General features: G+C 42.5%; 1 protein-coding gene across 2 annotated transcripts in view; it reads right to left on the minus strand.

The window, feature by feature from the left end:
* Nucleotides 1-26435, minus strand: part of SVEP1 (sushi, von Willebrand factor type A, EGF and pentraxin domain containing 1) — a 125550-nt gene that overhangs the window by 33654 nt on the left and 65461 nt on the right. For both annotated transcript variants that reach the window (XR_014163915.1, XM_081893589.1), the window contains exons 22-37: nucleotides 25582-25695; nucleotides 22834-22947; nucleotides 21853-22054; nucleotides 21077-21234; nucleotides 18532-18733; nucleotides 17971-18146; nucleotides 17701-17825; nucleotides 15862-15985; nucleotides 14332-14502; nucleotides 13591-13764; nucleotides 11573-11692; nucleotides 10089-10265; nucleotides 7694-7778; nucleotides 5275-5466; nucleotides 3724-3891; nucleotides 343-1015 (exon numbers count right to left, since the gene is read on the minus strand). Coding sequence is in view for 1 of the 2 variants with exons in the window: in XM_081893589.1 (XP_081749715.1) it covers nucleotides 343-1015; nucleotides 3724-3891; nucleotides 5275-5466; nucleotides 7694-7778; nucleotides 10089-10265; nucleotides 11573-11692; nucleotides 13591-13764; nucleotides 14332-14502; nucleotides 15862-15985; nucleotides 17701-17825; nucleotides 17971-18146; nucleotides 18532-18733; nucleotides 21077-21234; nucleotides 21853-22054; nucleotides 22834-22947; nucleotides 25582-25695 (2975 nt within the window). In the remaining variant the exon portion in view is untranslated. The remainder of the gene's footprint in view (nucleotides 1-342; nucleotides 1016-3723; nucleotides 3892-5274; nucleotides 5467-7693; nucleotides 7779-10088; nucleotides 10266-11572; nucleotides 11693-13590; nucleotides 13765-14331; nucleotides 14503-15861; nucleotides 15986-17700; nucleotides 17826-17970; nucleotides 18147-18531; nucleotides 18734-21076; nucleotides 21235-21852; nucleotides 22055-22833; nucleotides 22948-25581; nucleotides 25696-26435) is intronic.

A 26435-nucleotide genomic window follows, 5' to 3' on the forward strand; every position in this document is an offset into this window, starting at 1 on the left:
TTTTGGTACCCCTTTCGGCATTTTTATGGATGATGAATGGGGAAAAAGTGATATTGGATACATCTTTTGGTTATCCCTACAAATCTGCCCACCATCTGTACAGAAAAAAAATACCAGAAAACTCAGCCAGCAAAATGTTTTCTGGTTTTCTTAGTGTCCTGTTTAAAAGCACTGCACTTATCTGATTTTTAGAAGTCTGATTCAGAGACTAATGCATTTCCATAACTACCTTAAACAAAAACTCTGCTTTTAATTATTTTTTCCACATTCATTGGCCTGGACTTTTAAACTACTGAACCTTCCAGTTGCTAATGCTGTCTATGCTCAAGGCCTTAGCAGTACCTCAATAACTCCATTTGCAAGTTTGGGTGGTTCTCCACAGGACACTGGGTGACAGGTGGGCATAGCAGCGCTCCATGTTCCAGTTGCCTCGCATGTCCTCTTCTTCTCTCCTTTGATATAGTACCCTTTAGTGCAGCTGTAAGCCACGATGGCCCCAAAACTGTAATTTGTGCCGATTGCATAACCGTTTTTAATGCCTGCTGGTTCTCCGCAGCGAACAGGAATGCACTGGATAGTCAACGGAGAAGGGCTCCATTGCCCTCCCCGAACACATTCAATCTTAGCAGACGTGTTTAAGACAAAGCCCTCTGCGCACTTGAAGCTCACAACGGACCCGGCTGCAAATTTGGCCTTGTTTGACGATTCCAAGATGCTGTAGGGTGCAGGAAGCGGTCTCTCACAGAAGTCGGCGATACATTCCGGAATGTCTTTGTCATCCGGCGGCACCCACTTTCCCTGGGCATTGCACAGCAACTGGGCATTGCCAGCTAAACTGTACCCATCAGTGCAGTAGTAGATCGCTATATCGCCGAAGAGACGATGGCCGCTTTCGGGAGAGGCATGTTCCACAGGCGGAGGCTCATCACATGAAACAGCCACACATTGCTGGTGATTCAGGTCCCATTTGCCGCTTGCCAAGCATTCCACAGTTTCAGTGCCAATTAATGTGTAGCTGTGGAATGGAAAGGAAAGGCAACATTACACTCATAATAGAACAGACTTCTAACGTCATACAGCAATACCTTGGTTCTTGAATGGCTTGGCTCCTGAACAAATCGGCTCCTAAACGCTGCAAACCCAGAAGTAAGTGTTCCGGTTTGCGAACATTTTTCAGTAGCCGAACGTCCGACGTGGCTTCCGCTTGGGTGCAGGAAGCTCCTGCAGCCAATCGGAAGCCGCGCCTTGGTTTTCGAACGGTTTCGGGAGTTGAACAGACTCCCGGAATGGATTAAGTTTGAGAACCAAGGTACCACTGTAAAAGTTTTGAAATGTACTTAATTTTTTTTTGGGGGGGGGTTAAGTTGCCATGGGAAAGTTTTATTCTCAGAAAGAACAGGTATAAATGATTAAAATGAATTAGAATATACCTTTTCTGTAAACCTTGGAAACTAGTGGAGGAGTAAATCAATGTCAAATTCCACTGATTTCAACAGGAGAGTTATTTTAAATTGCCGGGCCTTAAAAGTGCTTAACTTTGGAGCCACAGATAAAAACAAGTCACAGCTATGAAAGTGTTTTGGCATGCCTGCGATTATTTCTTTCCTAGATATATTTTCTTGGATGCAATTCACTGGCGGTGCTGGGGTTCTTCCTACTGATGGGTGCAATCTTTTGCCCCCCTATCAAGTAGTTATGACACTGCTAGCTCTAAAACAAATCATTCAGGGAGCTTTGAACAAAAGGTTCCATTGAGCTAACACATCTTCGAGACCAAAAGGTGGATGATCTTTTTCAGCCCAAACATTCCTTTCTGGGCAAGCATCCAGGACCCACTTGCCAGTGTTACGGGGGCAGAGGCTGAGGTGGACAGAGCAATGAATATAAATCTTCCCTTTGCACAGCAGGCAATTTTCTACACACTCTCACACTTCCCTCTCTATCCAGACAAGCATCAGAGTTGAAGGACACTTTTCAGCCAGGCAAGCACATTTGGGGTGCAAAGCTTTGGAGCTGTCTGATGTATTGATAAATGGTGTTCAGTTCGCAATACTGGTTTCAGACAATTTGAGCTGGAAATACATTGCGATGGCTGGGGAGCCGCAATGTACCGTATTTTTCGCTCTATAAGACGCACCAGACCACAAGACGCACCTAGTTTTTGGAGGAGGAAAACAAGAAAAAAAATATTCTGAATCTCAGAAGCCAGAACAGCAAGAGGGATTGCTGCGCAGTGAAAGCAGCAATCCCTCTTGCTGTTCTGGCTTCTGGGATAGCTGTGCAGCCTGCATTCACTCCATAAGACGCACACACATTTCCCCTTACTTTTTAGGAGGGAAAAAGCGAGTCTTATAGAGCAAAAAATACTGTATTTGCCATCGCAATTTGCCTGCAGATCAGCAACGGTTCAGGCAGGCAGAGCCTGAAAACATTCCAGGTGAACCTCTTCTTGGGCTCCATCTGCTTGCCTGCCTGCACCTTTGAGGAAACCCCCCTGCCCCCTCCCTGGCTCAAGCTGAACAGTTGAAAGAAGCCTTGATGCCCACTCTGGCTCACATGAGCCAAAGCGGTATCGGGGCTTTGCAGGGATGGGCGGATATACCTCAGCGATATCCCTTGGCTGCTCCTTCCTCCCTAAGGTGGGGAGGAAATGTCATTGAAATGCTACTCTGTATTGATCCAGAGTAGATTCCAATGTACTGTATAGTTAGCAGAGCAACAACTTAAACACGTTGCAGGATCCCCAAAAAGTAGACCAGAGGCTCTGAGACCCCACAGCTAATTCTCCCCTGGTCTCCTCACTGGCCCAAGTAGGACCAATTCAGCCAGCTAGCCCTGGGGATTATCTAATCTTTATTTTCCCCTAAATTGATTTTTGAATTTTATTGTTATTCGTGTTTTTATACTGTATTCTATGCTGCTTTTACAATTAAGTGTTTTAAATTTGTTGTTAGCTGCCCTGAGCCCGGTTTTTGAACTGGGAAGGGCGAGGTATAAATAGAATTATTATTATTATTATTATTATTATTATTATTATTATTATTATTATTATTATTATATTTCATCCAGCAGAGCTTTACTGCTACTGAAGGCAAATGAGCATAATAGCCAAAAATCCAATACATTCAGGATTGGCGCTGTCCATAAGAAATCCAGTTGCAGCAGACTTAACTTAAACTTACAATAACTTATAATAAGTTTAAACCTTAACACTAAGCATACTATGTACAGAACACCACACCAGAAGGAAAAGAGAGAGAAAGAGAAAGTGAAATCCAGGCTCTTTCTGGCCTTATTTTATAGTCAGCATGACCTTGACTGAAAGAGCGACCTTGACTGTAAGAGAACCAGTTTAAGTCAGCTGTACTCAGCTTCTCTGAAGGAATAACCCAAACATCACGAACCTTCTGCTTGTTGCTTTCACACACAGAAGCTTCCAGAAACCTCTTGAATTAATGAGAATAGGAAAGATCGCTACACATCAGATCAATACTTTGTGTACTAAGAAATGCAAGCAGCTGAGATACATTCCAGAGCCAGACAACGTGATATATCAGTATATTGCCGTATTTAGCCGCTATGTATCATGATGCTGAAAACCAGGTATCTCCCAGCCCTGCAAAGCACCCCATGATGGGTGCGGCCTGCAAAGAATTCTGAAGGCCAGATAGCGCAGTACGACAACGTTTAAGAGTTCCGATCCGATTGAGCTCCTTTACATACCCTTCCTTACACGTATAAGTGACGGTGCTTCCGAAAGTGTAGTTGCTCCCAGTAACCGCGGCATCTTTTATGACAGGAGGGAGACCGCAAGAAACTGTTTTGCACTCTGGAGGGAGGCTGCTCCAGCCGCCCGAATCTCCGCACACGAGTACGGAAGGTCCTTGCAGGCTACGAAACCAACGGAAATGGGGAAATCGTGAGAGGTGCGCATGAAAGCACAAGCGTCCGTTACCATGTCTTTCCTTGAACATGTTGAACTTTAATCAACCATCCATTGAGAGCACAGGGTTAAAGCAAAAGCTGTAAAGCCACACACACACACACACACCGAGTATAAAGTTGCCAAATGCAAAATCCTAAAAAAAGGTGACACCTTATATTTGTGCAAAGCGTGTTCTCCTTCATGGAGAGCACGTGTTGCGGTGGGAGCCTCCAGGACACTCCAAAGTTGGGGGGCAGGCTAATTGATCGTTGGCCACTGATGCGATTGGGGTTTCCCTTGTTGTTGGGAAGAAGTTAATGTTGCCATTTATTGATAGTAATAAAGCATAGCATGTAGCCATAAATCTCATCACTTCTGCTGCTTTGATTCTCTGCTGAATGGGGGAACGTGCCTTGGAACCTTATCAAAGGCTCAGGTGGTTAAACACGTCGGGAGGAGAGTAACCGAAGGACTCGGGGGAAGAAAATGAGCTTTATCAGCTTGGCCAAGCGGAGATCCCGACACAAATCACTTGATGGGAAGTTTTGCTTCTGCACACGACTCTGGCAAACTGCTCTAAGCTGAAGCATTCCTTCTTCATCCACCCTAGAATGTTCAGTTCACATTGAGTTCATGAAACATTGTACCCTGACCTCTTCTTAATGCATGGTTGACCACATCTACGGAATGCGATAGTTATGTTCTTTTAAGTCTTGCTATATCAATCACTAGTAATAGTTTAATAAGGAGGTTTTCACGCCTTTCCAATTCTGTGTTCCCTTTCCCAACCTTTAATCTATTGATGATTAATACTTATATGCAACCTTTGCATTGTATTTGTGTTAACCAATCAGCAACAAGCACATATGTGGCAATGCTGTAATATTTCAGCAACAATCAAAATTTCAACCCAACAATCACTATAACATCCGAGCTGCTGTCAGCCACCATATTTAACTTTGAATTCTAGTGTTTCAGAGTTTTCAACAGTTTTTTTTTTAAATGAAATATTAATTATGAAGCAATAAAGTCTTTAGTGGGTGTCAAGTTGTAAATATGAACCTTTTGATCATAGGATAATTTGCAGATTTTGCCTAATGATGCTTTTTAAACATGCTTGCTTAAAGACTGGTGCTCAGAAGAATGGGTGTTAGGAAGATGACTAATTCTACATGACGTTTCCATGAGCATCACCAATTTACATGTGCAGATATTAGAAGATTAAAGAAAAAGCCAGATGAATCATTTTGCATATGCTCCATTCAAAGCACTCCTCCTTCATTTCTACATTTAAAAAAAGATTTAAAAATGCACATAAAATGCTAAGTGCATCTTGATTCCTTGATTACCTGTAACCTGTGTCGCAGGTGTACAACACATTAGAAAGGTATGTCACACCACTCATTAGATATTTTCCATTGCTTATTTCCTTTGGGAGGGGACACTTCACTAATTCACAAAATACGGAAGAACGATTCCATGTGCCACTTGCAAGGCACACCGATTCCTCATTGCCTACTAGACTGTATCCTTTATTGCACCTGTATTGAGACAAGAAAGCAAGTTAAAAATAGGTACAAGAGCATTGCACTTTCCTTGCATCTCTGTTAGATCCAACCGTCTTAGTTTCTTTTTTCCTACTGAAAAAATATGGGTGGAATCAAATGGTCCCTAAGTATTCAGCAGATGCTCAATATGTTCAATTCTTGCTGCACTGTGGTTACAACTAGTGCTGGAGTGGAGAAGCCAACTTTTGCCAATTTCCCTGGCAGTCGCTTGCATTCTTCAGAAATCTGCTCCATAGGATTGGGGCAACCTTCAGAAAAGTATGGGTTGTGTTCTGGGGATGGACAGACAGCAAATTGAAAATCATCACATCCGCCAGTGAGATTCTTGGATCAAAAGCCTTCCACGGATAGTTCTTCTTTTGGGGAGAAAGAATACTGTGTCGAGTTCAGTAGTCTGTAACTAAGGTAAAAAGGTAAAAAGACCCCTGGATGGTTGAGTCCAGTCCAAGGCAACTATGGGGTTGTGGCGCTCATCTCGCTTTCAGGCCGAGGGAGCCAGCGTTTGTCCACAGACAGCTTTCCAGGTCATGTGGCCAGCAGGACTAAACCGCTTCTGGCACAACGCAACACCGTGACAAAAGCCAAAGTGCACGGAAACGCCGTTTACCTTCCCACCGCAGTGGTGCCTATTTATCTACTTGCACTGGCGTGCTTTCGAACTGCTCGGTTGGCAGGAGCTGGGACCGAGCAACGGGAGCTCACCCCGTCATGTGGATTTGAACTGCCGACCTTCTGACTGGCAAGCCCAAGAGGCTCAGTGGTTTAGACCACAGCGCCACCAGCATCCCTGGTCTGTAACTACTCTTTATGGATGAAGTTAAAGACCACAAGACTTTCCTCCTTCCCCAGACTTCCAAGGGGTTGCAGAGGAAACCAAGATACACATTACATATTTCCATCGGCTAGTGATGAAATAAAATTAGTTTTCTTGTGACACTCTTGCCGTTATCCTTAGCTGTCTGTTTAGACTCTTAAGTGTGAACCAGGCTGGGCAGATGTTATAAGTATGGAACTGTAGATAAAATTCATAGAAAAACTGAAAATATTATCAATATTTAACTAATTACCACCATACCTTAATATTTCAAATTGCCTATGTTAGACTTCATCTCATTATTTAACACTTGTAAATGTTTAATCAAAGCCCGCCAATGTTTCTAATATAAGGAAAGTAAGAAAGAGAGGTTTTATAATTATGCAGAAAACGTACTTATTTAATGAACCAGAAAAGGAAATGGAGGGAAGTCAGGAGGTTAAAGAGAACCTCCAAAATATGTTTATATATACTGAAAATGTGTCATGATTAAGGTTTATTTATATTCTCATTTTTATTTTTTGTTTTATTTTTCTTTTCTTTCTTTCCAGATTTGTATTATCTCTATGGAGAATCCTTGGTGAAGTTAAAATTGTAAAATCAATAAAAATAATTTAATAAAAAAGGGAAAAAGGAAAAGGAAAGAAAAAATGAAAATAAAGTACAGTCGTACCGCGACTCCCGAACGCCTTGGGAGTTGGACGTTCTGTCTCCCGAACGATCGAAAACCAGAATTGAGTGTTCGGTTTTCAAGCATTCTTTTGGAAGTCAAATGTCCGGCACGGCTTCCACTGCTTCCTGCAGCCAATCAGAAGCCGCGCTTTGGTTTCCGAACATTTCAGAAGTCGAACGGACTTCCGGAACAGATTCTGTTCGTCTTCCGAGGTACGACTGTATTTGATTATGCTCTTTGGAATTCCTAGCTGTAGCTTTAGCTGCCAAACCAATTATCGTACATAGTGCATACAACTGAAAATATAATGTATGCATTGCATAATCATATATAGGGCATATAATTTAAAACATGATCGCAATATTCTGCATCTTTTTTGTGCCAACAAATCTTTTATTATAAGAAGCAGTAAAATGCAACATATTTTTATTTCAGTGGTTCAGTGGTGCCTGTCATTTATGAATAGTTTCAAGGTAGAGAGTATGGAAGTTTTAAATATGGCATACTTATTGATAACTATAGGTATGGTGTCACTGAGTAGTCATTTACAAAACCTCAATGGACCCTATATGAACAGTAAATATATAATTTAATAATAATAATTAATAATAATAATAATAATAATTCAACAAAAAGTCCTTCCAAACACAGAACTTATGAAATAAGTAACTACACATTTAGGACCAGATTTATTTGATGTGCAATCCTCCTACCTGTAGATTATTTTGCTACCATATGTAAAATTTGAGCCATCGACTGCACCATTTTCTGGAACAACGGGGACACCACAGGAAACAGCTTTTAAAAAATCAGATAAAAAAACACACATTCTTATTAACATAATTTAACTCAGTTTGGCTTACTAATGAGTAGCGATTTGTAGAATTGTATTGTTAGTTGTGTGAAAATGGGGTAGTTCAGATCAAAATCTAGTAAGCCTCTCTTTTTCTTTCTTCTGGGATACTACGAGCTCTCACACAGGGGCACAGAGATTCAGCAAGGAACAGAAAGCCTTGGGTGTTGGGCGGCGATACAGAATAAATAAATAATCCAGATCACTTCTGGATCCTGTCACTAAGCTCTGCAAAGAAGCTGCAAAAGAGATATTTACTGTACCTCATGGCCTCTCAGGTCACATATACAATTCAAACTGTTATTAAACACACACAAAATAATCCTAGGAATTGTAGCTTGAGGAATGTGGTGAGAATTCACTGGTCACAGAACCATGGTGTAATGGTTATATGTGGTTGCTCGTGCGTAAGTTTCCGCCACTCCTGGCTAGGTAGCTTGGTTAAACCTTTTCTGGCTGGACAGCCCTTCACTTCGTGGCTGTTCAGTCGCTAGCAGAATCCGTCAGTGGACGTTTCTTGAACTTCTTCCAGCAAAGAAGTTCTTTGACGCCAAGTCTATGCCTACTTTCCCTGCGCGGAAGTCTTCTGCGCAGGGTGGGTGTGGGTAGCGGAGGACCCGTGCTCTCCCCGCTGGTCTCCAGCGAAGAGTCCTGGAGCCCCCTCGCCAATTCTCCCATCTGCCCCCCTTTATCCCTGGTGTTACGCTGATTTCCTTCCCCAGCCGCTGAGCTCCCTCTCTCTCTGCTGGGCCCCTCTCCAGCATCGCTTGGGAGCCTTGCCTCCACCTCTGGCTCTGATGTCAGTTCCCTGACACATGGGTTCGCAGGATTCCTTTGTGAGAGGGAATGACTCTTCAGTCTGCTTAAGTCTGAGCCTCTGTGCTATTTTTCTAGGAAAGGAGGTCCCAGAACTCACCATGAACACCTCCCTTGTTCTCTTATAATGGCAATGGTGCCACTTGAGAGGTGCTGGAACTGAGTTCCGTCTGGAAAAAAAAGCCCTGGATGTTGCCGTGTTCTTAATACTCTACAGTATTAAGTACAGTGGTACCTCAGGTTACAAGCGCTTCAGGTTTCATATGCTTCAGGTTACAGACTTCGCCAACCCAGAAATATTACCTCAGGTTAAGAACTTTGCTTCAGGATAAGAACAGAAATCATGTTCCAGTGGCGCAGTGGCAGCAGGAGGCCCCATTAGCTAAAGTGGTGCTTCAGGTTAAGAACAGTTTCAAGTTAAGTACGGACCTCCAGAACAAATTAAGTACTTAACCTGAGGTACCACTGTATTTACTTAGATATTTAACCGGCCCTTCATCCTGAGATCTCAAGGCAGATTACAGATCAATAAAAATACCAGCAACCTAAGAAACAGACAGAGCAGATAAAACATACCTAAATCAATGGTAGCTCAATCACAATGTATCTTATTGGAGGTAACCCAACTCAACTCTTTACAACAGCAGAAACTAATGCTAGAAACTTGAGGAAGCCCAAGCCAACAGCGAGATCTTAACCTGGTGCCAAAATGGACTGGAGCCCGGTGTACTATATGGGAGAGGGCAAACCATAACGGATTGCTATATGAACATCATCTCAAGAGAGAACTCCTTCATCGTAGTTACGTCCTCAAGTGAGCAGCCCATATCAACTCATGGGGAAAGAGGTTTATGAACTGTCAAGTACACTCGTACCTTGGAAGTCAAATGGAATCCATTCCGGAAGTCCGTTCGACTTCCAAAACATTTGAAAACCAAAGTGCGGTTTCCGATTGGTTGCAGGAAACTCCTGCAGCCAATCGGAAGCCCCACTGGACATTCGGCTTCCAAAAATAGTTCGCAAACTGGAACAGTCACTTCCGGGAGTGTTTGGGAGACAAAATGTTCGAGAACTAAGCTGTTCGATAAGCAAGGTATGACTGTAATAACCACTGGAGAACAGTTCAGAGAAAACCACTTTATGCAAACCACTCAGAGATTATCTTTTTGATCAAACAGTATATTAACTTTGCTCAATAAATAAATAAATAGCCAATTCCAGCCAACTAGGCATTCAAGTGCCTAACATTTCCTTTTAAAGTTTCATGGTTCTATCCGTACTACAGTGGCGTAGCGTAGGGGGTGCAGGGGGGGCCGGCCGCACCGGGCGCAACATCTGGAGGTTAGGGTTATGGGGCGCAAATTACTTGCCTTGCCCCGGTAGCTGACAACCCATGCTACGCCACTGCCGTACTATCACAATAAGAATGCAGAATATACCTTTGCAGTGTGGTATCTGGTGGCTCCATTCCCCAGACTCTAAACATGTGACTTTGTTCATTCCCTTGAGCTGGTAGCCTGTGTCACACGAGAAACTGATTTCGCTACCAACACTGTAGCTGTCACCGTCCGAATGGCCGTGTTCAGGGTCTCCTGGGTGTTTGCACCTCACTGGTTCTTTGGAATCAGATACAAGGTAAAACAGAGCTTACTGACATCAGGTGTGGCTCATGTGCTTAAAAATGAAAACAAATCATGCAACATTTCAGCAGGTGACTTGGGAGGGGGAAAGTAGGCCCAGTGCACAAGATCACGGGAATATACAAATACAGTGATACCTCGGGTTACATACGCTTCAGGTTACAGACTCTGCTAACCCAGAAATAGTACCTCGGGTTAAGAACTTTGCTTCAGGATGAGAACAGAAATCGTGCTCTGGCGCCGCCGCCGCAGCAGGAGGCCCCATTAGCTAAAGTGGTGCTTCAGGTTAAGAACAGTTTCAGGTTAAGAACGGACCTCTGGAACGAATTAAGTACTTAACCCGAGGTACCACTGTAGAGCACTTCAAAAACACTTTAATGAACATTTCCAATCACATTTATTTTATTTGCAGAGACTTCACCAATACTGCAATTGGGCCACCTCTTCCACTGAGAACCATCTGTTTCCTTTCCAGGTGCAACAATATTTCATATATTGTTTCATTTCCTTACATAGAGTGCAATATTGTCTACTGTACAATGTGCTGAAATGTGAATCTAGAAGCAAAAATTCTAGTCACAGGTCAACACTTTTTGGCCATTAGGTCATGACTATAACTTGCAATCTCCTTTTGCAACACAGTTGTACCTCGGCTCCTGAACGCATTGGGAGTCGAATGTTCTGGCTCCCGAACGATCGAAAACTGGAAGTGAGTGTTCCAGTTTTCAAATGTTCTTTGGGAAGCTAAACGTCTGACAGGGCTTTTGCAGCTTCCAATTGTCTGCAGCCAATGAGAAGCTGCGCTTTGGTTTTCGAATGTTTCAGAAGGCGAACGGACTTCCAGAATGGAATCCGTTCGACTTCCGAGGTATGACGGTATTTGATTATGCTCTTTGGAATTCCTAGCTGTAGCTTTAGCTGCCAAACCAAATTTTGCAGCTTCTGCTTGTAAAAAAAGTCTGTTTGCCCTGTTTGGGTGGGCGGCTCGCAAGCGGGACCCTGGACTCCCTTGTGAACCGGCCTATTGCAGGCTGGATTGTCCTACTACACAGTTTTAAAGCAGTATGTGCTTCCTGGGAGAAAATGTCTCATGTCCTAGTTTTCAATTCAAATTCATATGAGTTTTGCCATTGGCTTTGAGAAGCAGGTATCTTGGCATCTTAGCGATGGATTTCGATAAGAAGCAAACTACAGCAAAAATACAATTCTGCGATGTTTACGGAATATAGACTGGGCAAGTCTCTCCTTTCAGAACCCACTACTTAACACTCCTTCCCCTGTACCTGCGCATTTCTTGCCATCTCCAGTGTAAGGGTGAATGCAGGCACATAAGTAGGAACCGTTTGTGTTACGGCAGGAGGCATGCGGGTCACAGTCTGAGCCAACAGCACATTCATCAACATCTACAAAACAGAAAGTGGGGTTTTTATGAATGAAATGCCTTTGGCGTCTTTCAGCTTTCATGCCCTAAGCTGTCTCTGCTTGTGATTTTTTTAGCCATCCAAAGACAACCCAAAGGTCTCTTGATCTTTTCCCATTCTCACTTGCTGCCACTTATACCCGGGATTTCCTTCCCAGGACATCAAAAGTGGTGGAAGTTCCCTCTCCAATCCCCAACCCTTCCCTGCAAGTCATCTCCACATGAAATGACTGCATTTGCTCTTATTCCTCCTTTGTTATCTTAAGCTCTCCCTCCAGCGTGGTGTAGTGGTTAAGAGCAGTGGACTCGTAATCTGGTGAACCGGGTTCGCTTCCCTGCTCCTCCACATGCAGCTGCTGGGTGACCTGGGGCTAGTCACACTTCTCTGAAGTCTCTCAGCCTCACTCACCTCACAGAGTGTTTGTTGTGGGGGAGGAAGGGAAAGGAGATTGTGAGCCACTTTGAGACTCCTGAAGGGGAGTGAAAGGTGGGTTATCAAATCCAAACTCTTCTTCTTAACCTCCCCTGTGCTGTTTTTTTCCTTTCCTACCACCAACCTTGATTTAAATTTAGATTGTAAAGGATTGTTGACCTACCTATGTTACTATCCCAAACATCCTACTCACCAGTGGTGCTAGATTAATTAAGGTAAAAAGGTAATGGACCCCTGGACGATTAAGTCTAGTCAAAGGCGACTATGCGGTTGTGGCGCCCATCTCACTTTCAGGCCGAGGGAGGCGGCGTTTGTCCACAGACAGCTTTCAGGGGTATGTGGCCACCATAACTAAAACTGCTTCTGGTGCAATGGGACACTGTGATGGAAACCAGAGTGCCATTTACCTTCCCACTACAGAGGTACCTATTTATTTACTTTCTCTGGTGTGCTTTGGAACTGTTAGGTTGGCCTGAGCTGGGACAGAGCCACGGGAGCTCACTCCGTCGCAGGGATTTGAACCGCCGACCTTTCGATTAGCAAGCCCAAGAGGCTCGCTGGTTTAAACCTCAGTGCCACCCGCTCCCCTTACTAGAGTAATAATATAGTCATACTACTAGTACCCTATGTGGTGCTACTGTCTCAGGGACTCTCAGTCTTTGGTGCTTTATACAAAGATAGAAACTTACATATCCCCAAGAACTATTAAAAACAATGCATGAAAGAATGTACACATTCTCTATTTCCCTTCCTTTCATAGACTGCTGCTTGATAAAGACATAACAAAACTTATCAGAAACAACTGCCGTACGATGACAAAAAATGCAAACATGTGCTCTTGCTATTGTAAGCAATGCCTTCATAACTATGTAAGCTCAACAATACATTTAAACATATTTTGTAGGGGAAGCCTGGTGGGCCACAAATATCCTGCACCTAAAATCCAAAGACCCACATCTAAAACTGGGTGTCCCTGAAGGGGCTTGGGTCTTAAATATCTTGGAACAGCAGTTCTTTGTGCTGTGAAGCAGATTGCTTTTGAAACAGAGAGGATTTTCAAAAATCGGCTTGCAATAATGTGGCATGGGGGAGGTGTCTGCTCTCTGAAGGGGAAAACAGTTTTCAAAAAATCTCACTGGTGGATGCAAAGACTCAGACATGCCTAGAGTAGGTTTTGGAGACCTGGCCAACAGCCTTATTTAGCCAGATTTGAGTCTGTAGGGTGTGCAAGTTTGGGGATGGTCCGATGTGGACAGCCAATGGCGACTACCATCTGATCAACCTGAATCAATGCAGGGCATCCATGCTGGTGAGACTGAATGTGCTGCCTTCAGCAATACTACAGGGGATATTCCAGAAAATACCACTCACAGAGAGACTATGCCCCTGAAGACAGAGTCTTAGGACTCTTGTGTTGACCATACGGTCAAACGTGCTCATGATCTCACCGAGGCAAGATGGCGAAATGGCGCTCCAGCTCCCACTGTCTTTACAAAGCGTCCTTGAGTCTCCTAATAAGTAATAGCCGCTGTTGCATTGATATGTGATGGTGGTTCCAGCAAAGAAGTCCTCGGCAGAGTAAAATCCGTTTTCTAGAGGAGGAGGCACTCCACAGCTAATCCCTGCAGCCAGACGATATACGAACAAAAGTATTAAGAGGTTAGACGTGCTCATTTTCATCTCTTCTTGATCAGTGCTGGATTTACGTATAAGCCAAACAAGCTATAGCTCAGGGCCCCACTCTCTTGAGCCCCCCCAAAAAAATTGAAAGGAAAAGAACCTGGAACGGATTAATCAGTTTTGCATTACTTTCTATGGGAAAGCATGCCTTGGTTTTGGAACACTTTGGTTTTGGAGCGGACTTTCGGAACGGATTAAGTTTGAGAACCAAGGTACCACTGTACATTTAAAGCGCACATCTTCCCCCCAAGGGATTCTCAGAACTGCAGTTTAACCCTCACAGAGCTACAGTTCCCAGCCCTCTTAATAAACTACAGCTCCAATGATTTTTTGGATCAACCAAACAAAATCCATTTACATTTTATGACAGCAGCACAAGAAGGGGCCTTCTGGAAATCACTAAGTGGCTTCCTTGGCAGTGATTGTTTTGTTTTGTTTTAGTTTAGGATCTTCGGTCTAATACTGCAGCATATCCTCAAGTTAGGAGCATCTTAAGGGTATCCACTTACTTTCACAGCGTGGGAGAGGTTGTGCCCACTGCCCTAAATTGAGACAGTGCTGGACGGAATTCCCTTCAATGTGGAAACCTGGGTCGCAAAAGAGGGAGACTTTTGACCCCGGCTTTGAATCCGTTGATGAAGTTCTCAGGTGAGGTATGGAACCTTCTAAGGGCGGGCAGTCTGAGAACAAAGGAAAACGCACACAAAAAACAGCTAAAGCACATTAAAACAAGAGCTCCTGCAATCCCACATGGTTGTGTAACATTAATTAAATGAACATCTCCATTTAGTTGTTGAAGTTCGCCACACTACTGCCAGATAATCAGCTGGAAGCATGAGAGTTGCAGATTTCTTCAAACTTTGATTCCCAAAACTTTACTAGTCTTCCATGCTATGCAAGGAGATTTAGAAGACATAGAGACATGCGTCCAATGCTCGCTTTCAGAAAAACATAAGAGTATTATCTGTTTCAACATCCAAGGTTAAAACCATTTTCACAAGTGAAAAACAAACAAACAGTAAAACAGAATGGGGAGCCAAAATAAGATTAAAATTTCTGTTCCAATGAATGACTGGAAATCTCTCCCATTTGACCCAATCCTAAACTTTACTCTTTCAACATCTCAATCCAGGAAACCATAAATATTTCACTCAAGGTCCCAAGGAACATTTATTACACAACACTGGAATCCGAAGAATGAAGACGGAATGTTCCAGTCATTAAATGACCAAGTGTATCTATGAAAGGCTAGTGGGCCACGGGGATAATAATATCATAGGTTTTGTGCCACATAAGGAGTACCAGTATACCAGTGATTTATTTTAATTTTTTTGCTTTTTCTGCTTTCAGGGACTTATTTCTGTACTGAAACCAGCTTTGCAGGTGCTGCCAGAAGCTCTTCTGTAAAAGCCCAATGATCAGCTGGTTGTCAAGTCATAGGAACATACAAAAAGCCTATCTGGCAGTCACATAGTTTGTATAGCTAGTGTCAAGGAGAAAAAGGTCTGGCCCACTGGGCTGAAAAGGTTTCCCACCCCTACCTTCGGGCAAATGTGTGACACCCCAGAGTCCTCCCCGCAGTCCTTCTGCTCCTCCAAAGAAATTACAAGGCAAGCTATGACACACTAAGCTGGAATCTACATGCATATAGAAACCATTCTGAAAGTGCTTTTTTTAAAAGCGTTTTTAAAAAATACATTGAATTTCCCATAAGGCTCACCATCGCCAGCTAGTGTCCCATTGTATATTGCACTTAAAACACACTTACAACATTTCATTTCCAGCTGTATAGCTGAGTCCTCAGTCAAACAATGGCTTAATTGACAGCAGCACAGCAGCAACACAACTGGTGGAGCAGGAGCAACACAACTGTGACTTACCCTTAAAGGACCCAACACATTGTCGCTAAGTCCCAGTTTGGCTGGGCATGCAATGAGGCACCTCTGACTAGCTTCCAGAGTGCACCAGGATTTCCTGAGCAGAGTTTTAAAACCATTGCATTATATTACAAAAACACTTTTAGGAGATAGAGCTCTAACCAGCACAGAATACGCTCTTGGAATCTATCTTCACTCTTCCAACAACCCCAGGAAGGAAATCTGGCCAGGCCAACACATTGCCCTTTTGGAGTTCTTCTGGACAAGAAGTAGCCAAGGAATTCACCTGATAGTTCAAAAGAAAAGGGACAGATACAATCTTGTTAACAAGTTGATTCATCCTCTTCCTTCTCACCACAACGATCAGCGAATGATCAAACTGAACAAACCCATGTCTACTGTATCTGAACGCAAGACCTTCCTTTGAGAAATACTGGGGGTGTTGGACACACAGTGTTGTGCAGAAAGGGTTGGAAGAATATCTGTTCCTCGCTTATTTCCCGAAACATGGATCAGGCAGGAAAAAAGACAGTCTAGCACAGGGGTAGGCAAACTAAGGACCGGGGGCCGGATGTGGCCCAATCACCTTCTCAATCTGGCCCACGGACGGTCCGGGAATCAGCGTGTTTTTACATGAGTAAAATATGTCCTTTTATTTAAAATGCATCTCTGGGTTATTTGTGGGGCCTGCTTGGTGTTTTTACATGAGTAGAATGTATGCTTTTATTTAAAATGCATCTCGAGGTTATTTGTGGGGCATAGGAATTCATTCATATATTTTTTTCCAAAATATAGTCCGGCCCCACAAGGTCTGAGGGATGGTGGACTGGCCCACGGCTGAAAAAGGTTGCTGACCCCTGCTCTTGAATATGGACACCCATTTCAGAAAAACAGAGTGTTTTCACAAGAAAACAGAGATCTTGGAAGTCATTAAAACTGTTACATAACAACCCCAACACTCTAACCAACTCTATAACATACGGCAACTAATTGCTTTCAACTAAAAACCTGTTTAAAGTGATGTATGACCCAATACATAAACAAAGAACTTCCACGCTTTCCCCCAGCGGTAGCTGTGGCTGTAAGGTAAGCTATGAAAATGGTCCGCTACTCACTTGATCTGAAGAACCCCACAAAATCATGCATAAAATCCAACCTTTGTGTTCACTTTAAGAACACACGTTTTAAGAACACACGTCCTAAGGGTCTGGATGTAGACTCTCTGGTATTTGAGCACATTCAGGTTAACAAAGCTCCCAAAATGCGCAGGCGGACCTACAGGGCTCATGGTCGCATTAACCCCTACATGAGTTCTCCTTGCCACATTGAGATGATCCTCACAGAGAAGGAGCAAATTGTCCCTAAGCCAGAAGAGGAAGTTGCTCAAAAGAAGACGATATCTCAAAAGAAACTGAAGAAGCAGAAACTGATGGCTCGGGAATAAACATCTATTCAGTTCACAAATAAAAAACAAAATTTTAAGTTAAAAAATAAAACAACCCCCCCCAAAGAACTTCCACCCACTTTCATAGAAGTTGGTCATTTGAAGAAGGGCTGGTTAGCTTCCCTCCATCCTGTAAGTGGTAGCCATGTTAGTCTGCTACAGCAAACAAAACAGAACAAAACAAAACAAAACAAAAACACACCAGAGTTTTGGAGTGCTACAGGCTATAGTTTATGAGGTGTGCCTGCTTCCACTGATAGATCAAGCAGAGTTTAGGGTTTGGATGACACACTAAGTTGTGGTTCATAAAAATGCCACAGGAGGATGTGTGAGCCTGGGGGAAGCTAGGCTCATTCTTGTCTGAACACAGCCACTACCTTCCCATTTCATTACTGCCAACGTGGTTTTATTTTTCACAGATATAAAACAATTCTGAGCAGCTGATGAGAGAAAGAGCAAAGGATCAGGCCCAGAATGTGGGAAATTGCTTAATATATTTTCATTTGCTAGAGCTCTCCCGAGCTTCAAAGGAACCAAATGAAATGTTACATATGTACCTGTTCTGGGGACAGAACATAACCCCAAATGTTGAGCTGGCTTATTGAGCCGACAAAAGACTCTGCTGGATTAAATCCTTCTCCTCTTTGGTCCTGCTCCTGTCCAAGAACTAACGCACCCCCACCTATTCACAAAAGGAAAACAGAACAAGAAGACAACTGAATTGGGTCCCACCTTCTGTGCTGTAGTTGAAAAGCGTAAAAACCCCTCTCAATCAATATGCATCATTGTTAAGTAACATAATCAAATAAATATGGAAAGGTCCATACCAGGGATTTCTGATCCTACAGATAAACCACTGCCTCCATCGGATAATTTCCCATCGATATACACTCTCCAAGCTCCATCAAGACTTGACCAGGTCACAGCAACGTGATGCCAATTACCATCGTTCACAGAAGGGCAGTCTGTAATACTCTCCTTCCCATTCACATAAAGGACCCACCTAATTAAGAGAGAGAACGAAAAAAATGATTCATCTTTGCCCAGGGATAAGGAAAAAAAATTGATTTAATTTGCACTTTCTGAAATAATTTGCAAAATGAAGCACAGCCATCCTTTGAAATGCACACCTCTCTGAATTTTCCAGTGCAGTTGTCCAGCCAAGTAATGTGCATTTTTTAAAAGCATATATTAGGGTAAAGCATGTACACAAAAATGCTTTGTATTAGGGGAAACTGCTTCACTGAGAAGCCTGATTACCTGAGAAATTTTCAAGGCTGTGTGTGCAGCAAATTACAGCTCTGCCCATGGAGAATTCTGAAATTCATCTAGAATTACTGAAATTCATCTAGAGGGTAACACAGCACTGTTTTCTACTTCACACCTACCCGTTGTAATCTGTAAGCAGAAAGGCATTGTCACTTCCATTTTCCACTGCGTAAGAGATGGGAGTCCCATAATTTGTAGTATCTGCCGATTTCATCCAGAATGCACAAGTGATTTCGCTGAGCGAGGGGAGGACACTGTCAAGCATAACATAGCCATAGATCCCAGACACGTCAAAATCCAGATTAAATCTGGAAGACTGTTCTGCAACAAACGGGAAGGGGGAGGGGAAGTTTCACTGTTTCAATGGCTTGCTAAGAAACATGCTTGCCTGAAGAATGGAGAACAAAACTAACAGACTACGCAGAACTGGACAAATTAACTGGAAAAATTAGATTCCAAAGAGACCACAAGTTTCTAGAGGACTGGGGAAAATTCAGAGAATATTTGAAAACTGTATGTGAGGAACATACAATGCTAGTATGTTTTAAAGAAGCTTTGTGAAAAAAATAAGGAATATTGCAAGAATGTAAATGAGGACAGAAAAAATTTATTTAAAGGCGATACTATAATTAAGGAATGTGAAGATAGAAATTTAACTACGGATGATTGTCAGAGGAGTTGAGGGAGGTCCAATAAGTTAAAATATGTGATGTGGAAATTTGTATGATTGGAGATTTTATGGGAAAAATTTATTCTAAAAAAAAAGAAAAGAAACATGCTTGCCTTCAAAATGAACAATTTCATTTGCTTTTCCACTTATGCTTCCCACATTAACGAACTACAGAAGTTGATACTGAGACAATCCTAAAATGCCTGGTTTCTGTAAGAAGCACCAGTCTCCAAACACATAGCCAGAAATCTAACATTCTCCTTTTTAAGGAACTGTGAGCCTGCAGAAAACATGTCACTTTCTTGTTTTCGGATGGGATTGACTGTAACAATCTGCTTTGAAGTTGGATCTCGCAATGCCATCCCAAGATCCTTCACCTCTTGCCTACAGAGGTACCATTTGTTGCATCAAAGACAAACTAAAATCTATGGATGAAGGGTGTGATAGAAATTTAATAAATAATAATAATAATAATTGTTACGTACTGAAGTTCTCACCCTGGGCCAGCAGGGGGATCCTGTAGATAGTTATGCAAATGAAGGATCGAAAGTGACGTTCAGTGATTGGATAGTTTGTATGCAAATGAATGATCGAAAGTGACGTTCAGTGATTGGATAGTTTTAGAAAGTTGCAACAGTTACGTTGTTCTGGAGCTCTGTATAAGCAGGCTGACTGAGCTCCTCAGTTCTGTTCTGGACTTTGAATAAACAAGAGCTGTTCGAAGAATCGCTGTGTCATCTGTTATGTTCGCCCACAACTTAATAATAATAATAGCAACTACATCTTGGATTGCCATCAGGACTGAAGCATGCAGTCAGGGGAAGTTCTAAGCCTTCCTTCTCCACCTGCCATCACAAGGAAAACGCCCCTCCCATAATTAATATTTTTTAAAAGGCTCCCAGTGTTTCATGGTAGCAGATCAAAGCTTACTCTTATCACGCGATGTGTTACACTGATTGGTAGAGGAAACGGAATAACATGCAGATTTTCAAAGCTTTGGCAAGGAGAAATGCTCATAATTTGTTAGGGATCAAAATGAATTAATGGCATGGCTGCCTTTTTCGTAAAGTGCAGGTATGGCATTATCCATTGCAAGATGAAAGCTACAGTATCATATACCGTATTTTTTGCTCTATAAGACTCACTTTTTCCCTCCTAAAAAGTAAGGGGAAATGTGTGTGCGTCTTATGGAGTGAATGCAGGCTGCGCAGCTATCCCAGGAGCCAGAACAGCAAGAGGGATTGCTGCTTTCACTGCACAGCGATCCCTCTTGCTGTTCTGGCTTCTGAGAATCAGAATATTTTTTTTCTTGTTTTCCTCCTCCAAAAACTAGGTGCGTCTTGTGATCTGGTGCGTCTTATAGAGCGAAAAATATGGTATGTGTGCTACAACACACCAACATAATATAAAGCAGAGTAGGAATAAAATCTTTTCCATGGTAGCAAGGACTGAATGCATTGCACTACCCAAAATCTGCTCTGAAGTGTTGCAGGGAAGTGGTTTTCTATTTGCAAAGGTTTCCTCTTTTTTTTTTTTGTTAAATCATTTTTATTAATTTTCCAATAAAAAACATCCAATTAACATATCAAATTAGAATCCAATAAAACTAAAAAACTAAAATAAAAAGGTCGAATTATCTTCCAAATTGTAATTATTAATTTTTTGGACTTCCCATAGTCTGGACCTTGAAGCATAACTCCAAATCTCAATCTTGCCTCTCATCGTTATTTCCATATTTCCACATCTCAATTTTAACACTCTAACTTCTTGTCTCTGGCTCTGCGATTCTCAATCATGTCAGAAATCATATATCCTTTCATTTCCTCTTTTTAATGGGATTGGATTCGGTATTTAAATCGTTATGATCGTGAACATTGCCCTTTGCAAAATCTCCTACATTCATGGCAGCCGTCCGGTATCAGTTCAAAACTGCACTAGCGTTGCCATGAAGCTTTGCCAAGCCTTCCTTCTCCTGATACTTTGGTCCTGTGTACCTGTTTCACACCTGCTGCCTGTAAAGCCAGGGGGACATTTACAAATGTATGCGTTCAAGGCATCCACACAAGTCGCCTGGTTTGCACAGGGATTGGAGTCACACTCATTTATGTTCACTTCACATTGCGGTCCTGTGTATCCTCTGACACAGTGGCACCTGTGGACCCCAAAAAACAAAAGCACCTTTTAGTACAGCAGCCCACAAAACAAAATCCTGGTTGTTCCGAGTGAATTGAGGGAGCAAAGCAGAGGGGGAAACTGGTGCTATGAGCTCAAAGCAGCCTGAGCAGATGGTTAGTTTGAAAAACAAAGGGAGTAAGGAAAAGGTAAAGGGACCTCTGACAATTAGGTCTAGTTGTAACCAACTCTGGGGTTGCGGTGCTCATCTCACTTTATTGGCCGAGGGAGCCGGCGTACAGCTTCCGGGTCATGTGGCCAGCATGACTAAGCTGCTTCTGGCGAACCAGAGCAGTGCACAGAAACACCGTTTACCTTCCCGCTGGAGTGGTACCTATTTAACTACTTGCACTTTGATGTGCTTTCAAACTGTTAGGTTGGCAGGAGCAGGGACTGAGCAACGGGAGCTCACCCTTTCGCGGGGATTCGAACTGCTGACCTTCTGATCGGCAAGTCCTAGGCTCTGTGGTTTAACCCACAGCGCCACCCGCATCCCTCTACTAGGGAGTAAGCACCCTTAAACTCAACAGGGCTTATTACTTGGAAAAACACGTACAGAGCTGTGCTGTAAATGAAGCTAATGCTTGTCGCTTTTTACCTGTAGCCATTGATAGCATCACTGCAGGTGCCTCCATTTTCACAAGGCCTGCTGAGACATTCATTAATGTTTTTTTCACAGAGGGTACCAATAAACCCAGACAGACACTTGCAATAGAAACCTCCGACCCGATCCTCGCAGGTAGCTTTGTTTAAACAGGGGTTTGAAAGGCATTCATTTATCTCTGCTTCGCAGTGAGTACCTGAGAAGAAAGGTGTAAAGAGGAAACTTATGGGCGGGGGAATAGGAGCATAATGTCTTTATTGGGCAATTTCTAGATTTCAGGAACTTTGACAGATTAAAAAGAACAGAAATGAAAACTAAAGAATATTCCAGAAAATAATAATAAAATTTATTTATGCCCTGCCCTCCCCGGCCAGAGCTTCCCTCAGGGTGGCTAACACTAGTAAAATTACAGTAAAAACATAATAGGAAAAAAACCCAATTTAAAATACAGATTAAAATGCAGTTTAAAACGCAGCCTCATTTTAATAAAAATGAAAACAACAACAGTGATTTATTGGTCACGTTAAACACAATACTAACAAATGCACCTTTTCTCAGCAAATCACACTGGGGGAGTTGCAGCAACACATTTTGCTAGCATATTAATGTTTAAAACCTTTGCCAATCTTTTTCATGTATCAGAGTTCCTGCTTAAAATGCTAAGGGACTGTATGAATCTGAAACGAAAGCTATATCTTTATATTTCTTTTCAATAAAAGCTGAAATTCTCTCAATTCTATCAGTACAGAATACACTGAGGCTGTATTTAAACAGAAATGTCTGAAGGTAGTGGTGCTTCTAAACAAGCAATGACAAAAATAGCCCGATGTACTTCTTACAACACACGTCAGAAGATGAAGCTTACACCTTCAGGCGTTTTCTCCTGCTAATGTCTGCATAGAAAGCTGCTGTTAAAGGCAGAGGAACAATATAAAAAGCTGGCAACTCTTTAATACAAACAAGTCAGTTATTTACCCGTGAATCCTTCTGCACACAGACACTGGTAAGAGTTGGTACCATCAATGCAGACTGCTTCATTCAGACATGGATTTGAACTGCATTCATTTACTTCTTCTTCGCATTGCAAGCCTTCAAGCAATAATGGTTACAGAGCATTGTTAACAGTTCAGACACATGGAAGAGGAAACCCTAAAAAAACACTGAATTGGCGTTCTAAAAATCTATTCCGGTTGCACAGAGTCTCTATGTTTCATTTACCACTTATTACGTGGTTCCTCGTGTGCTTTCCACCCACAGCTTCCAGGTTTCAAAGTAAGCCATGTGGCACACCCACATTGCATGAACTACCATATTTTTCGCCCAAAAATTAAGGGGAAATGTGTGTGTGTCCTATGGAGCGAATGCAGGCTCCTTGGCTTCAGTGATAGCAACGCGAAGCCTCCGAAGCGCAGAGGGAGCGCTCCCTCCGCGCTCCGGAGGCTTCGCGTTGCTTTCGCTGAAGCCTGGAGAGCGAGAGGGGTCGGTACGCACCGACCCCTCTCGCTCTCCAGGCTTCTGGGATAGCCGCCTGAAGCCTTTGGAGTGCAGCGGGACCTCGTGCTGCACTCCAAAGGCTTCGGGTTCCTTTTGCTGAAGCCGGGAGAGCAAGACTCTCCTGGCTTCAGCAGAGAGGGAGAGCTGCGCAGCGCCCCTTCAGCCAAGCGGGAGGAGAAATGGAAGGGGCTCCGTTTCTCCTGCCGCTTCGCTGAAGGGGCGCTGAGCAGAGAGGGGGATAAAATTTTTTCTTGTTCTCCCCCTCTAAAGCAAGGTGCATCCTATGGTTGGGTGCGTCCTACAGAGCGAAAAAGACGGTATTTATTGTTCTCCAGTACTGCTAAGGAATCTGACAATCTCCTTTCTTTTTGCAGTACAAATTAGAGCTCCTTGCTGGACACTGCATGGGCTCAATGGGCTCGGTTTGTCACAAGTTCTGCAAGGCAAAGCTTTAATTCCATTTTCATTTTCTCAAGGAGGATTTTGCTTGAGTTGATGCTCTAGTCTAGATGTTATGCTAAGCTATAGTTGCTACAGGGACAAGCCTGAGTGGCCCTTGGGTTCGTTTGCTTCGTCGCCCCAGTACAGCCACAGAAAAGGAGACTAGAAGCAGCTTGAACGGGATATGCCCAGAGATGAAAAGAGGGAATAATACCCCTAACACCCCCCCTAAAAAAAGGATGGCAGATGAAACTGATAGAATATGTAGAAATGGCAGGATTGATAAAAAGAGTTGGAAATCAAGATAAAAAAAATTAAGAAAGACTGGAAATGTTTTGTAGATTATTTGGAAAATTATTGTAAGCACATCGAAAAGCTAACATTAATAGAGTACTGTATTTTTCCATGTATAAGACTATATTTCCCCCCAATTTTTAAAAGTTTTTCGTCTTATACATGCAATGTTGCAATACATTTATTTCTTAATTTAGTCCCTAAACAGCTGTTTAGTCCCAAAACAGATGGAGGGCCAAGTTTGGCCACCACTGCCATAAAGTAATAAACAACCTAAATGTGGTTCTCCTTTTTTGCATAAAAAACCAGAACACCTTTAGCTTTTGCTAGACCTAATCCTTCCACTTTCGTTTTTGTTTTTGCCAAATTACTCTGTAAAAACTTGCTCATATTTATTCCTGGTGCCTGTTCCAAGACTGACAATCTGGGAATACTGAACTTTTGCACTTTTTATTGTTCTGTTGGAAGAATATTTCAGGAATTTCTTCTCATTTTTATTATGATGGCACACTGTTTTTAAATTCTCTGGCTCCTAATTGATTTTATCTGTTTGTATTTTATCTTATCAAGACACTCTTGAGACTCTTTTACACCAAGTAACTAACAAAGTATGGAGTTTCAACAAGTGAAAGGTCGACTGAAGAGACCACCTGATTTTGTGTTAAGAAGGTCGCTGAAGTCCGGCAGTACTGGCGTGAATCAGAAGAAGGCAGTTTCATACGCTCACAAAAACTGAATTCTAAAAAAAAATCTCCTAGATCTTACCACCAGCATTTTTATCTCCATAAATACAAGTGCTAAATCTTAGACTGTCAGCACAATCCCAGCTATTTCTACTTTTGACACAGTCTGGTTACTGAAGCTAAGCAGACCTCTCTCTGTAACTTGCCAGAACATGGGAACCATCTATAAGTTGCAAAAAGCAGGGTATATGGACCATATCAGTGGGACAAGTAAGATAAGTATGAATTGCAGCCTCTGACATCTTAAATAAGCCATTTTTTTGTATAATCAGAACTTCTAAAATATGCACCATTGTATCAACTTCCTCTACATCGCAACCATAAAAAGTGTACTGATTATTTTATCATCAGCTAACTGAAAAGGTCCAATTTCTTGCAACTAACTAACTTATTCCACAGACGGCAAACAATTTAAAAGCGAAATCAAGTACAGTGGTATCTCAGGTTACATACACTTCAGGTTACATACACTTCAGGTTACAGACTTCCCTAACCCAGAAATAGTGCTTCAGGTTAAGAACTTTGCTTCAGGATGAGAACAGTAATATTGTTCTGGCGGTGCGGCGGCAGCAGGAGGCCCCATTAGCTAAAGTGGTGCTTCAGGTTAAGAACAGTTTCAGGTTAAGAACAGACCTGCAGAACGAATTAAGTACTTAACCTGAGGTACCACTGTATGACCAACAGTTGGCTTTTTCTTCTTCTTTTTAAAGTATGCAACCTGGTGTTGACGCCTGAGTTCATCATTTGTCACCTGTATAGCCTGGCTGGCACTGGCAAATGAAAGTTGCATTGCCATCCTCGCAAATCCCTTTGTTGAGACAGGGGTGTGACTTGCACTCATCAATATCTGTTTCACATTTTAAGCCTAAAACACAACCCAAAAGAACACAAAAGAAAAACAAATATTCGGGTTACTAAGGAGGGGCAGGGGAAGAAACAGCAAACTAAAATTCCAAATGAATATAACATAAATAAATAAATAAATAAGTATATACGAAAAGGTCGGGATTCAGCTCGTGAGTCTGTCAGAAGATGTCCTTTGCAAGGGCTTCTGCTTGCACAAAATGGCTTTCTCCTCTCCTCTCCTCTCCTCTCCTTTCCCTACCCCAATATTGGCTGGGGTGTGTGTGTGTCTGGAGAGACCCGCACCCCATTCCTTTTCCATATCAGGACACTTGCTGTCTTTACGACTTATACTAAAGACCCTCCTTTATTCAGCAACTCAAACTTTTAAGTGAAGTTTCTAAACCCCATCTTGTATCTGTTCAGGATGCGAAATGGTTGCTATGCATGTTTTGATTGTTAAGTTGCTTCAAAATCTTTCAAGGGAAGCAGCTCCTAAATGAAATGTGAATAAATAAATAAAAGTTTCTAGCTAAGCGAAGTGCTGCTTAAATGTAAATGCACAGTATTAAAATACGTTTTATGAAAACAATTCATGCCATCTAGCTAAAGTTATAGGACATGCAGCCTTCAGAAATGGTTCCTACTGAGTTTGTTGTCACTTAATCCTATACACCAGGGATGGGGAACATGGTCTCTTCTACATTTTTGGACCAGCATGCCCAATGGTCAGATGATGCAAACCATAGTCCATCAACATCT

This window comes from Podarcis melisellensis (genome assembly GCF_964234715.1).
Source record: "Podarcis melisellensis genome assembly, chromosome: 17".
NCBI classification, from domain to species: domain Eukaryota; kingdom Metazoa; phylum Chordata; class Lepidosauria; order Squamata; family Lacertidae; genus Podarcis; species Podarcis melisellensis.